At 49.8% G+C, this 13,958-nt stretch overlaps 1 protein-coding gene across 3 annotated transcripts in view; it reads left to right on the forward strand.

Annotated features, from left to right (window-relative positions):
* The window catches only part of DLGAP4 (DLG associated protein 4), a 234,834-nt gene that overhangs the window by 121,727 nt on the left and 99,149 nt on the right, over positions 1–13,958 (forward strand). For all 3 annotated transcript variants that reach the window (XM_060189385.1, XM_060189392.1, XM_060189379.1), the window contains exons 3-5: positions 5,294–6,364; positions 9,181–9,419; positions 12,818–12,932. In XM_060189385.1, the coding sequence (XP_060045368.1) occupies positions 5,366–6,364; positions 9,181–9,419; positions 12,818–12,932 (1,353 nt within the window). In that variant the 5' untranslated portion in view covers positions 5,294–5,365. The remainder of the gene's footprint in view (positions 1–5,293; positions 6,365–9,180; positions 9,420–12,817; positions 12,933–13,958) is intronic.

The following is a 13,958-nucleotide window of genomic DNA, read 5'->3' on the forward strand; positions in this document are numbered from 1 at the left end:
ACAGGGTTCTGCAGCTGTCTCCTGCCCTTGGGGACCAGTCCTCTCCACCTCCAGTGTTTCTGGAGAGTTGGGCCCCTGCTGAGTGAACAGGCTATGTTTGTAAACAGTGTTCTGCTTTCAGTATCACTGGCCTCACAGGAGCAAGCATCAAGGATGCATTGCTGCATACACAGTTCTGTAGCCAGCCCCTGGACCTAGGGATCAAATGACCCCTTGGGACATGTGGGGAGGTCAAGAGAAGGCTGAGCGTAGGGGCTACTTTTACATGTGCCTGAAATGGTTTGCCCAGAGAGACCTGCTGATGGGAAGGGGCAAAGGGGCTCCTTGATGGTCTAGGACATTGGAAAAGGTTAAAGCTACCTATTTATCTTAAACTAGAACTGCTGCTGCCAACTTCACTCCCCCCATGTTATAACATAGAGATTCATACTCCCAACCAGCCTCTTTCTTTCCCTAGTGGGGCTGGGTTTTGGGAAATTGGAGCTCCAGGATGCTGTCAAAGACCATGTTGAGCAGGGAAGCAATTACAGAAGCCAGACCTTCCACCTTCTGCATCCCACAAGGACCTTGGGTCCATTCTCCCAGAGGGATAAAGCATAGGAAAGCTATCAAGGGAGGGGATGGGATACGGAGTTCTGGTGGTGAGAATTGTGTGGAGTTGTACCCCTCTTATCCTATGGTTTTGTCAATGTTTCCTTTTTATAAATAAATGACATAGAAATTATGGTTCCCAACACACACCTCATGTGGCTTTTTTAGGAGAATATGGAGTGATGAAGATAAAGATGACAGTCAGCAAACTTCACTCTAGACTGAGGGTAAGTGATGAGGGTCCTGGTAGAAGCAAGATGTTTCCAAGGGATCTGCTTAGCTTCAAGCACCATCCCTGATGTGCTGTGGATCAGGCTTCTAGAGAGAAGGGGAAGAGTCTCAGGGCTAGGGCCTGGGAGGTAGCATAGTAGTTCTGTAACAGGCTTCCATTGCCTGAGGCTCTGAGGTTCCCAGTTCAGTTCTCGACACCACCATAAGCCAGAGCTGAGCACTGCTCTAGTCGCTCTCATTATGTCTATCTCTGTATCTCTCCCACTAAAATAATTTAACTGGAACCCAGTTCCTTAAGGGTCTTGGAGCCAGCCAGCTTAGGGGACAGTGGCAACATAGCTGTGTGGAGGACAAGGACAGAGCTGTGGGTCTCAGTCCCACCTCAGCCCCTGGACTTGTTGTATGAGCCAAGATCTTCCCTTGAAAGGTCTCAGTTTCTATCTGTTAGGTAACCTTTGAACCAATACAGGATTTCAAAGTGCCCATGGCATCTTGGATTCTGCTCAACTGTGACTCTGAGTGATGGGAAAGGCTCCTGGACACCTGAACCCGAGCTCTTGGTGTATTAATTTCCCACTGCTGCTGTGGTGAGTTAGCACAGACTGTATAGCTTCAAACAGCCCAGATTTATTAGCTTATGGTTCTAGGGGTCAAGAATCTAAAATGGGTCACAGGGCTGCGTTCCTTCTTTGAGAAAGAAGCTGATTCCTTCCCTCTTCGGGCTGCTAAAGGCTGCCTGCGCTCCTGGTTCACCCATCTCCTCCCCAGCTCTGTCGCATAGCAAAGTGACATCCTACCTGATGAGCAATCTCTCTCACTCCCAAGCTGTCCCTTTCTTTTTTTTTTTTTTATCATTGTTGTGGTTATTGATATCGTTGTTAGATAGGAAAGAGAGAATGGAGAGAGGTGGGGTAGAGAGGGGGAGAGAAAGATAGACACCTGCAGACCTGCTTCACTGCTTGTGAAGTGAGTGCCCTGCAGGTGGGGAGCCGGGGGCTCGAACCGGGATCCTTGGGCCTGTCCTTGCACTTTGTGCCACATGCACTTAACCTTCTGCGCTACCGCCCGACCCCCAGTTTATCCTTTTTACAAATGGATAAACTGACGCACAGTAGTTCTACCTAAATGTCTTCCTTTCCTGAGGTCTTATCCTAACTGCCCAGTCCTGAGAACGAGTCTCTTCCAGGGAATTCCTCATGAATTATTGGAAATGCTGGGCTTCTTAGTCATCCTGATGGTTGCAGCCTCCTCTACCCCAGTGGCTTGGAGGTCACACTCAGAGTAGGCATTTGCTGAGAGGCAGAATGGGTTTACACACACACACACACACACACACACACACACACACACACACACACACACACACGCACGCATTTGAGGTAAGGATTTCTCCACTGAGACAAAGAATTGAACAGACCCAGGTAAGTCAGCACCCTGGCTCCAGCCCTACTTTTTAAAATTTTTATTCTTTAATTAAAGATTTACAAATTATAAGATAATAGGTATATAATTCTACACAACTCTTTACCCCTGGAGTTCTGTGTCCCAATTCCCCTCCAGCAGAAACTGCAATGACTCTCCCAAGATCACAGATAATGGGTTAAATGAATATATATATATATTTGCCCTGTTTAAAATTTCTTTATTGGAGAATTAATGTTTTACATTCAACAGTAAATATAATAGTTTGTACATGCATAACATCCCCCAGTTTCCCATTTAACAATACAACCCCCACTATGTTATTTACCATCCTTCATGGACCTGTATTCTCCCCACCCACTCTCCCCAGAGTCTTTTACTTTGGTGCGATACGCCAATTCCATTTCGGGTTCTACTTCTGTTTTCTTTTCTGCTCTTGTTTTTCAACTTCTGCCTGAGAGTGAGATCATCCCATAAAATTCTGCCCATTTCTATTCGCTTCTATGGTTGTACTTTCACTTCCTTTCTAAGTCACTTATACCTATTACTACTTCCAAGTGTCTTTCCTTTTTCCTTTTCTCTCTCAGATAAGCAAAATAATGCCTGACTTCTTCTGGGGTTTTCCAGATTCACTTCCCTTTCAGTGATGGTATAAAAATAAAGGTTCCTGGTAACAAATGTTTCAGGTCCTGATGGAATTAGCCTTCAGAGCCCTCTGGTTATCTTCCCCTCTCATTTTCCCCCTCTGGAAATATGGACCAAAATTATTTTGAGGTGCAGAAGGAATGATTTCTGGCTTCTATAATTGCTTCTCTGCTGGCAAATGGATGTTGGCAGCTCAATCCATACCCCCAGCCTGTTTCTGTCTTTTTCTAGTGGGGTAGGGCTCTGGAGAGGTGAGGTTCTGGGACACATTGGTGAGGTCATCTGCCCAGGGAGGTCAAGATTAAATCATAGTAGGACCTGCACCTTGGTGGCTAAAAGGCAGTAAGATATTAAGCAGGACAAAATGATTAATAAATAGGAACCAATGAGTAGGACTAGAGCAGGTGAGAATAGGGACTGTATGGTGGGAAAAAGCTAGGATATCTATTTTAGGTATGTTCCTAGTGGCCCATGACTTTAGCAATCTTTGCTTGGGCTTGGTAGCTAACTTGGAATGAACTAGAAATATTGTCTGGGAGAATGGTGTCAGAGTTGAGACTAGGACTGGATTAGGGCAGAGAGTAACTCCCAAACTTGAAAAAACTATAGAATTAGCTGTTTACCATGTCAATCTAACTCGGGGCCTATGTCTATTCATATAGAAGAATGCAAGAACCTGTATAACCTCCAAGTCCCTGTCAGTCTGAGTTGCAGTCCATGGTCACAGCTAGGAACACTCTAGGATGCACTCATTTCAGGACCAGTCTTCCCTGAGTGGCAGAGTAGGATGGCCAGCCTACCTTCAGACAGTGGGACAGTCCCTACCATTGCTAGTTTATTGTGAGAGTAAGATCCTGGAGAGGCTCACAAAATGGGGATTATGATGACATTCCTGATGGAAGTGACCAGTGATGGTAAAGAGAGAGATCTGTCAGAGGTCTAGGCCCATAGTATCTATCCAAGATATATCCAAGGAATCCAGGAATTCCTCAGGTGCTGAGGTGACCTGGTGTTGGCAAAAATGACCATCATTAAGTGAGACCATCTTTTGCCAGTTTCCAGTTTTTATAGTCCCTTCTTTGTCTGACAAGCTTGGGCTTTCTTGCAGTTGTTAAAGCTTTGAACGTCATTTGTTGAATCCAGGTTGGTATTAGGTTTATAGAGTTTAGCCTCAAGTTAGGGAGGAAATAGACATAGAATTATAGTGGGGTCTAAATTAATATCAAGGTTGTTTTTTTTACATTTATCTTGTTTGATGATTGTAATAAAGGTTGTCACAGAAACAACTGTCCTTTATATGTATTTGCCAGTGTATCTCTTGGCCAATTGTACACAGTGTTTATTCTAAAGATTGGCAAGGGTTGACAATAAGGTTGGTGCCATGTCAGACGAGATTAAAAGATGAGAGAGCAAATTTTGCTTACTTTCTTTTATAGTTAGTTGAATAGCTAGATTGAATGAGAGAAGTGAAGTGTAGGGGGTAGGAGAGGAACATGTTTAGGCCTAAGTAATAAAATTTTTATTAGAGAATTTAGACCATTTTACTAGTTCATCAAGCTTCTTAGGTTTAAGTCTAATCACAGAGGGCTGTCAAGTGCTTCTACTTTGAGGTATGTAATTTCCCCTAACTTAAGGAGATGTGAACACATGTACACAGTACCACAGGCCCTAGTCTATATCTAGGATTTGTAACTTTAATAGAAAACACATTAACTGAAATGGAACTAAGTAGTCTCATATGTTGGGAAAGATCTCACCAGACTAAACCAGCCCTACTCTTTTGAGCAAGAAAAGTGACTTCTCTGTCCCTCCTATAACCAGGTTCTTTGCTCTTTTCATTGCACTCTGGCTGCCAGGGGAACCTTAGAACCCCAATGTGCTCCAGGACCAGTAGCGGCTCCTCCCTGGACATCCCCTGCACTGCCAGTAGACTGTCCCAAGGCCTGAGAGGTGGCTATTTGGGGGGGGGGGGCATGCTGAGTGAGCTTCACTGTGCAAGTCAGGACGTGTGCAAGTATACAGCTTCTTTTGAGGAACAGGGTCAGAGAGGTGAGTTAAACCAGGAGATGGGCAGCTCCCACCACCACACCATAACCACCACATTCCACCACGGAATTCGGAGACTAAGAAGCCTGAGTTCAGACCTGACTTTCAAAGTTACTGTAAAGATCTACTCATCAAAGAGTGAAAGAACAGATTTTGTTTCACAATTTGCTAGCCTAAATCATAGCTTTCATTTTCACTTATTTATACTTACAGGGGTCTCCACTTATACCCTCTCCTCAGCCCACAGTGTTAATAGGAGGCCCAGAGTGTTTGTAGAGATCTGTGGGGTACAGGCTAGCCTCTCCTGAGTCCTATCCCCTGCCCACCCAGCTGATGGCTCTCTGTCTTCTTTCCCTAGGACAGCTGCCGCCCAGGAGAGGCCACCTGGGGGCCTCGATAGGGCAGTGGCCCCCGCCCTAGGGCCGGGATCATGAAAGGCCTCGGCGACAGCCGCCCCCGCCACCTCTCTGACAGCCTAGACCCACCCCACGAGCCATTGTTTGGAGGGTCTGACCGCAATCCTTACCTGCTATCGCCCACAGAGGTCTTTGCCCGGGAAGCTCGCTTCCCTGGGCAGAACACTCTGCCAGGGGATGGTCTCTTCCCACTCAACAACCAGTTGCCACCACCCAGCAGCACCTTTCCCCGCATCCACTACAACTCTCACTTCGAGGTGCCAGAGGAGAGCCCTTTCCCCAGCCATGCCCAGGCCACCAAGATCAACCGGCTGCCTGCCAACCTCCTGGACCAGTTCGAGAAGCAGCTGCCCATCCACCGAGATGGCTTCAGCACCCTCCAGTTCCCGCGTGGGGAGGCCAAGGCCCGTGGGGAGAGCCCTGGCCGCATCCGCCACCTGGTCCACTCCATGCAGCGGCTCTTCTTCACCAAGGCCCCCTCGCTGGAGGGCACAGCAGGCAAGGTTGGAGGCAACGGCAGTAAGAAAGGTGGCCTGGAGGACGGCAAGGGCCGCAGGGCCAAGAGCAAGGATCGGGCCAAGGCTGGGGAGCCCAAACGGCGCAGCCGCTCCAACATCTCAGGCTGGTGGAGCTCTGACGACAACCTGGATGGTGAGGGTGGCGCCTTCCGCAGTAGTGGCTCAGCCTCTGGGCTGATGACGCTCGGCCGCCAGGCGGAACGGAGCCAGCCACGCTATTTCATGCACGCCTACAACACCATCAGCGGGCACATGCTGAAAACCACCAAGAACAACACCACGGAGCTGACTGCCCCACCACCCCCGCCAGCACCCCCAGCCACCTGTCCCAGCCTGGGAGTGGGCACCGACACCAACTATGTCAAGCGGGGCTCCTGGTCCACCCTGACCCTCAGTCACGCCCACGAAGTTTGCCAGAAAACCTCAGCCACCTTGGATAAGAGCCTGCTGAAGTCCAAATCCTGCCACCAGGGTCTAGCCTACCATTACTTGCAGGTGGGTGCCTGCCTGCCTGCCTGCTTGCTGGAGTTGGGGTTCATTCCAAGGCAAATGGAAGGCTGTGGTCTTGAGGCCCGGGTGTAACACAGCTTTCCTTTGAAAGTCACTTCATTCTGGGCCTCTTTGCAATGGGGGACTGGTAGCATCTCCTAATAAGGGGGTTCCTCTTCCTGGTCATACTTGAAGCAAACAATTATGAGGACCCTTGTGAGCCCAGCTCCAAGTAGAACCTAAAACACACCCCTGCCCTTAGAAGACAGAACCTGTGCCCCCACCTCCCTCACAGAGCCAATTGCAGGGCATTCGAATTGCCCAGCACCTGCCTTCTCCCTGCCAACCTCACCATACCAGGAACTTCTTGAGGGCCGGGGCCACATCAGATGACACTGTACACCCCCAAGGCTAGGACAGGAAGTGCTCAGAGAAGGCCAGATGAGCAGATGGGCACTTCAATGAACAGAAATAGAAATGATTAGGATAGTCCCTGTGATCACTTGGGTACTAGGAGGGAGAGCTGCACAGATACTCAAGGCCCTGCGAACAAAGTGATGGGGAACAGTGGGAGAGGCTGCAGGAGCCCAGGGCCCCAGCCTAGTCCTGGTACTGGCCTTTATAAAAATGCTCACATTTTTTAGGCACTTACTAGGTACCAAGGCCACACTCCTAGAAAGTGTAGCAAGGCTTAAACATCTCTCTGCCACTATAGCTCCCCTGGAGCTGCCATGGGCAAGGTCAGCAACTGTGAACTGGTTTCTGTGGGAAGGCAGAGTCCAGGCTGTGAGTGGGAATACAGGACATGGGGGTCCAGTCCCCATCAAGATGGAATACACTGCTTCTGTACATAGGAAGAGCTTCATCTGGGCAGCATAGGCCCCACTAGCCTGTGGGAACCAGGTGAACATCAAAGTCAGATAAAAGCTTCTTGCTATTCTGTATAAAATCCCAAAGACAGCAAGACTAGGGAGAAAAGAAATCTCATATACTGAGTTGTCAGAAAAGTCAGGATGTTTGCAAAGAAAATCATAGAAAAATTGGCCATGATTTTTATGACAACCCAATATTTAAGGACTTTATGATCTCTGTTGACTTCCTTTATTTGGAACCATCAGAGAGGGTGTTGTGTGGCCTGGCTCCCTCTGAAAATGGTCTGTGCTGATCATGTAGACATGTTTCAGGAGTATCATGAAAGGATGACCTTGGAGGCCCTGGGACCTGTGCTGCCGTACTGGCTGAGGGTTGATGGGTGAGTGCAGGCTCGGCCACCAACAGCTTTTGAGCAGAGATGTTCATGGGCACCTTCCAAAAGGACAGGTAGAGAAGGGTAGAATGGACTAGTAAATAATTTGGAGGAGTAAAATGTACAGACCCTGGTGGCTAGCTGGGAAGTCAGCTAGAAGGGGCAGGGGTGTGTTTATAAAAGGCTACAGGGAGTCAGCTGGAGTCCTCTCTGAGAAGATGTGTAGCCTTGCATTGGGCACTGGTGCATGGTGAAGAATGAGTATGCTGTGTGCAGTCCATACCTGTGTGCAGTCTGGGCACCTGTGGTGAAGTGCCCAGGTGAGGGTGTGGTTGTGTACCCAGGGATGAGAGCACTGTGAGGCAGGACCATGCCCCCATGCAGTATATGTGTAAGGAGGGTTGTATGAGTGTGTGTGAGTTGAGGTGTGTGCACAAGGTGAAGTGGCTGCTGGCATGCATCCTTAGTGGGACGGGTGTGTGTGGGAAGGGTGTGCTTGCTGTGTGGGACGTATACCTGGCGAGGCGTGTTAGCTCTGAGCTGCAGTGGGGATGTATTGATAGATGCATGCTCAAACTCGTCATGAGGTGAAACACCCACTGGGTGTACCTGTCAGTGTGCGTGTTAGGTCAGGAGGAGTGCAGGCTGTGTGCTGCCCAGGAGCAGCTGGCACAGATGGGCTGCAAGGATAGGCAGAAGGAAACCCCTGGGTTGCTTTCAGCCACCATGACCACTAGAAACCAGGGATGCTTTCACAGGTGTGCTCTCGCTTGCCTTTATTGCTGCTCACTGTCCCCCTTCCAGAAGTGATTCATATGGGAAGTCAACCTTTTTCTAATTTTTAGTTTTCTTTTTTAAATTTATTAGATAGGACAGAGAACAACTGAGAGGGAGAAGAAGAATAGGGAGAGAGAGACACCTTCAGGCCTGCTTCACCACTCATAAAGCTTACTCCTTGCAGGTAGGGAGCAGGTCCTTGAGCCCGTATCCTTGTGCATGGTAACACTCGTGTTGAATGGGGTATGCCACTGACTGACCCCCACCCAGACTTTTTTTTTTTTGAGCTCTCCACATGACTACCCCAGTACCTCACTTTACCCATCTGTGGGAGAAAGAATGCTTATGAACTCTGAAAATGCTGGCTATACTGACATAAGGCCCTCTGACCTGTCCTCACCACTTCCCCATCCCAGGGTCAGGTTAAAGGCCCTGGAGGACTTCTCTCAGCCTGTTCTTTGGCACCGTGGGCTCATAGACCATCGATAGAGATGACAGAGAAAGTGATGGGCACTGGAATGCTCAGGAGGGCTGCTTCAGTGGAGGCCATTGCAGCCACAGGTCCTGGACAGTTTTGCTGGGGCACATCCACAGTGACCCAGTGGCACCGCTGGCCTTGGAGCTCAGGTTCCAGGCACCGCTCTGCTGCTTGGGTGGCTTCAGTGCAGCTTCTGCACAGAAAGACCCACTCTCTGACATGCAGAACATGGGTGCTTCAGAGCCAGGGAGTGGCACCTTATAGGCTGAGGCTGGGAAAAGTTGAGGACCACCCTCACTGAACCTGCCCACCCACCCCTAGGTTCCTGGTGGCGGCGGCGAGTGGAGCACCACGCTGTTGTCCCCACGTGATGAACCCTCCGGCGAGGGCCCCATCCCGTGCCGGCGCATGCGCAGTGGCAGCTACATCAAGGCCATGGGCGACGAGGACAGCGATGAGTCCGGTGGAAGCCCCAAGCCCTCACCCAAGACAGCAGCGCGGCGCCAGAGCTACCTGAGGGCCACGCAGCAGTCGCTGGGAGAGCAGAGCAATCCACGCAGGTGAGCTAGCAGCTTCTGCCCCCCTAGAATTTTGCCTCCAGTTAGGCCCTACCCCCCCCAGCCCCGCCTCTGGCAGAATCTGGGGGTCTGAATCCAGCCCCAGGAGGTCTCGGCTCACTGGTGAGTCCAGGACCCCTGGGAGCACCGCCCCTTGGGGTTGGTCTTCCTGTCAAAAGCCCTGGCCACATTTGAGACTGCTTCCCAGAGTGAGCCACTCCCTTAAAGGGAACGGTGCTCCTGTGAGAACCCCACCCACAGACTAACCCTGATGAGTTGAAGCCTCTCCCCTTGAAGGAAGTTCTCCCCAGGAAAATAGCATAGCTCCCCAGCCCCCACAATCCCATTAAAGTATGTCCCACCTCTGGGAACCACACACCTCCTGTTGGCTGCCCCTAAAGAGCCCAGCCCCACTGATGAATCCCACCTCCAGCCACACATCTGGATGAACTCGTGTCCACAAAGATACATGTCCCCTCCGTGAGCCCACTTTTAGGTGAGCCCTGCCCCTGAGACCCACAGCACTGGCACTGTGTGACAGGTGGACTCTGAAGAGCCCTGCCAATTCATGGACCACCCCATCAACCCCCTACAGTGGGTCCTGAATATAGGTGAGCTTCATCCTTTGATAAAACAGGAGAATCTAGGGACATGGCCCAGGTAAACCCTGCCCACTGGAGCCACATCCCAGATAAGTGCCACTCCCACAAGGAAACTGCCCCAGGGGACCCACATCTTGGGGTTGAAGAGCTTTGCCCTTGATGAGCCTACTTAGACCAGCACTGCCTGGGAAAGATCAGAACAGCCTCTGCCTCTGATCTAGGAGGGGCATGGACCCAAAAGGCAAAGGGAGACAGGCATGTTCCTTCATCCTACCTGGAACTCCACCATTCAGGCCCCTCTGTTACTATAAGACTTGGAAGAGTTAGTGAAAGGATAAACAAACAAAATGCACATACACAGGAAGTAGCAATTAAAATGTTAGAGAGAGGGGTTGGTTGGCTCACCTGATAGTGCACCCACGTTACCATTGTTACTATTGTTACCATACACAAGGACCCAGGTTCAAGCCCCTGGTCCCCACCTACAGGGGGAAGCTTTACTAGCGATGAAGCAGTGTTGCAGTTGTCCTTCCTCTCTGTCACTCTCTTTCTCTTTTCCTCTCTTCTATCTTTCACCCTGTATCAAAAAGATAAAAATAGCCATTGGGAACAGTGGAATCAAGCAGGCACCAAGCCCCAGTGATAACCCTGGTGGCTAAAAGAAAAAGAGAGTTTCACCTGCAGAAGTTACTGTGGGGGGGGGGGGGTAGAACAGAAAGGAAGGCTGAGAGGAAAATCATGAAATCTGTCAGATGAGGTATAAAGTAGGTGAAGCCTAGAAAAGAGGACACAGAGTTCATGGAGGAGGGTGAGAAGAAACAAAAACACATAAGAAACAAATAGTAAGGGCTTGGATGAGTTAAAAGAAACAAACTGGGGGGGGGCAGGCAATGGCACACCTGGTTAAGCGCACACATTACAGTGCACAAGGACTCAGGTTCAAGCCTCTGGTCCCCACCTGCAGGGGGAAAGCTTCACGAGTGGTGAAGCAGGTCTTCAGGTGTCTCTCTGTTTCTTTCCCTCTCTACTTCCTCTCTCCCCTCTCAATTTCTCTCTGTCTCTATCCAACAATAAATAAATAAATAAAATTTTAAAAAGAAAGATAAACTTAAAAAAAAAAAAAAAGAAGAAGAAGATGCTTAGTAGTAGTTCTTTAAGTATTGGGGCAGGAGCCAAGGATCCATGGAGGTGGCAGCCTAGGATTCTCATGGAGGGAAGAGCATGGGACAAGTGACAGGTATCAGTGGGCTGGGGTGTATTGCGCAGTGCACATATGCAGGCACACACCACTGCACTCTGAGAAAACGGGAGTTTCCCTGGCTGGGAATAGCCTCCAGGCGGGAGTCCAGAACATCACTAGCCAGGCCCAGGTCCATCCAACTCTGAACTTCAATTTCCCAGTCTTTGAGGAGAATGAGCTGGATTCTTTCTTTTTTTTTTTTCTAATTTTTTAAAATTATCTTTATTTTTTTATTGGATAGAGACAGCCAGAAGTCAAGAGGAAAGGGGAGACAGAGTGGGAAAGAAACAGACACCTGCAGCCCTGCTTCACCACTTGCAAAGCTTTCCCCCTGCAGGTGGGGACCGGAGGCTTGAACCCAGGTCCTTGAGCACTGTAACGTGTGCTCAACCAGGTGCGCCACCACCTAGCCCCTGGATTATTTCTTTTTAAAATTTTTTTAGTTTTTTTAAATATTTATTTATTTCCCTTTCGTTGCCCTTGTTGTTTTATTGTTGTAGTTATTATTGTTGTTATTGATGTCGTTGTAGTTGGATAGGACAGAGAGAAATGGAGAGGAGGGGAAGATGGGGAGAGAAAGATGGACACCTGCAGACCTGCTTCACCACCTGTGAAGTGACTCCCCTGCAGGTGGGGAGCTGGGATTTCGAACCAGGATCCTTACACAGGTGCTTTGCGCCACATGTGCTTAACCCACTGTGCTACTGCCCGACTCCCCCCTGGATTATTTCTAAGACTCCCCCTTCTACTATTCTACTACTCTCCGAATGACCAGTGGACACTGGGGTGAGAGAGGTGAGCAAAATGGGAGCACAGCTCTTCAGTAGGCGGGGAAAGAAAGCACTCATCTCTTAGCACCTGCTTCATGCTGGGCTGTTTCACCTTGGTCCTCTTCAGTCCACATCACCCCTCACCACATCCCCACAAGTGAGGAAACCAGCGTCCTCATCCAACATCCAGTGAGGATGCTGGATTCCAATCTTCTGTGCCAAGGGTCTAAACCATTGGCTGCTTGGACCTTATCCAGTGGTGGAAGGAAGTTTGGGTCAGATGGAGGTGAGAAAGATTCAAGAGTCAGGAGCCATAGAACAAGTGGTTTAGGGGTGCCAGGTATCCTTTGGGAAGCTGTAGACTGCCCAAAGTCTGTGGACTTTGAACCACTTCCATGGTCCAGTCTCCTAGAGTAGTGCTGCTCCACCTACACACACCACCACACCGCCCCACCCCACCCCACCCACCCCCCAACCTGGTTGCAGAGGAGCTGTAGATACAGTGCTGGTTGGCATGGCCAAAAGCTTACCATCAAAAGCAAGCATGTGCTGCCACCTTAAGGCTAGAATGAGCATGACAGGTGAGGACAGTCTACATCCTTTGGTCTCAAAAACTCAGGAAAACGGGAGCTTCTCCCTACTTCCCCCCAGCTACATTAACCAAGCTGGCAATGACTCCATCTTCCCATCTCCCCTTTGATGACTTTTTCCTGTCTTCTCCTCTCGGGGCCTCAGTATCCCATGCTGAGCAAAGGGTGTGCTGACCCCCTGTATTCCCACCACTACCAGGAGTCTGGACCGCCTGGATTCAGTGGACATGCTGCTGCCCTCCAAATGTCCCAGCTGGGAAGAGGACTACAATCCCGTCAGTGACAGCCTCAATGACTCCAGCTGCATCAGCCAGGTGAGGGCAGGCGGCAGCCACATGGTCAGTGGGCTTGGGAGAACCCTGACTCCCCAGGATAGACACCCAGTTCCCCTCAAACACTCCCCAGATGTCTGTGCTCTGCTTCTATTTGGTCTTTGTGGTCAAAGTTGCCTGTGTGTGTGTGTCTCTGCCCCACTAACCGTCCTGTGACTAGAAAGCCAATCACGGGCCCTCAGGGAGGGCCTGCACTACTGCTGGAGATCGGGGGCCCTGTGGGAGGGAGCTGGAAATCTGCCTTTTGAGTCCCAGTCTTGTCACTGACGATATGAACCCAGGACATGTTAGCCCTTCCATGAGCCTCAGTTTCCTGATTTGCCACAGGAAAATGATCACTCCTTTTCCTTTTTTTTTTTTTTTTTTGAACCAGAGTGCTGCCCAGCTCTGGCTTATGGTATTGCAGGGGACTAAACCTGGGACTTTGAAGCATGAGAGTCTCTTTGCATAACCATTACACTATCTACCCCCGACTAATCACTGCTCTTTCAAAGAGCTATAAGGAATCAATGAGTGATGAGCATAATGTGCTCAGCAAAGGGGCTATCATCATTATCTTACTGTGTGACCTCCAGCAAACTGCTTCCCTCCTCTGGACCTCTGTGCCCCACCTGCTCAGTGGGAAGTTGAATTTACAGGGCTAGACTTCTGGCTCCTTAAGCCTTCATAGCCACCTCTAGTGTGGGCCTTATGATCCATATTCCCATTTCATCGATGAAGAAAATGAGGCTCAGAGAGGTAACATCATTCAGCTAGAAGCAGGAAAAGCTGGGCAAGGATCTGAGGCTATCAGACAGTTGTGGACCCCAGCCAAAGCTCAGGGGTGCCTTCATGGTGGATATGGGGCAGTGAGGCCCTTAGAGAGCAGAGACCTGCTGGTAGTGGCACAGAGCAGTAAATAACCAGGTGCAGACCAGTTTTTCGCTAGGCAGAAACTGGCCACAGGTCCCACTGTGAGCATGGCCAGGACATATGGGCTGCTTAGGACCAGAAGACTTTGGGGTCCTA

Source organism: Erinaceus europaeus, chromosome 1, assembly GCF_950295315.1.
Source record: "Erinaceus europaeus chromosome 1, mEriEur2.1, whole genome shotgun sequence".
Lineage (NCBI taxonomy): Eukaryota > Metazoa > Chordata > Mammalia > Eulipotyphla > Erinaceidae > Erinaceus > Erinaceus europaeus.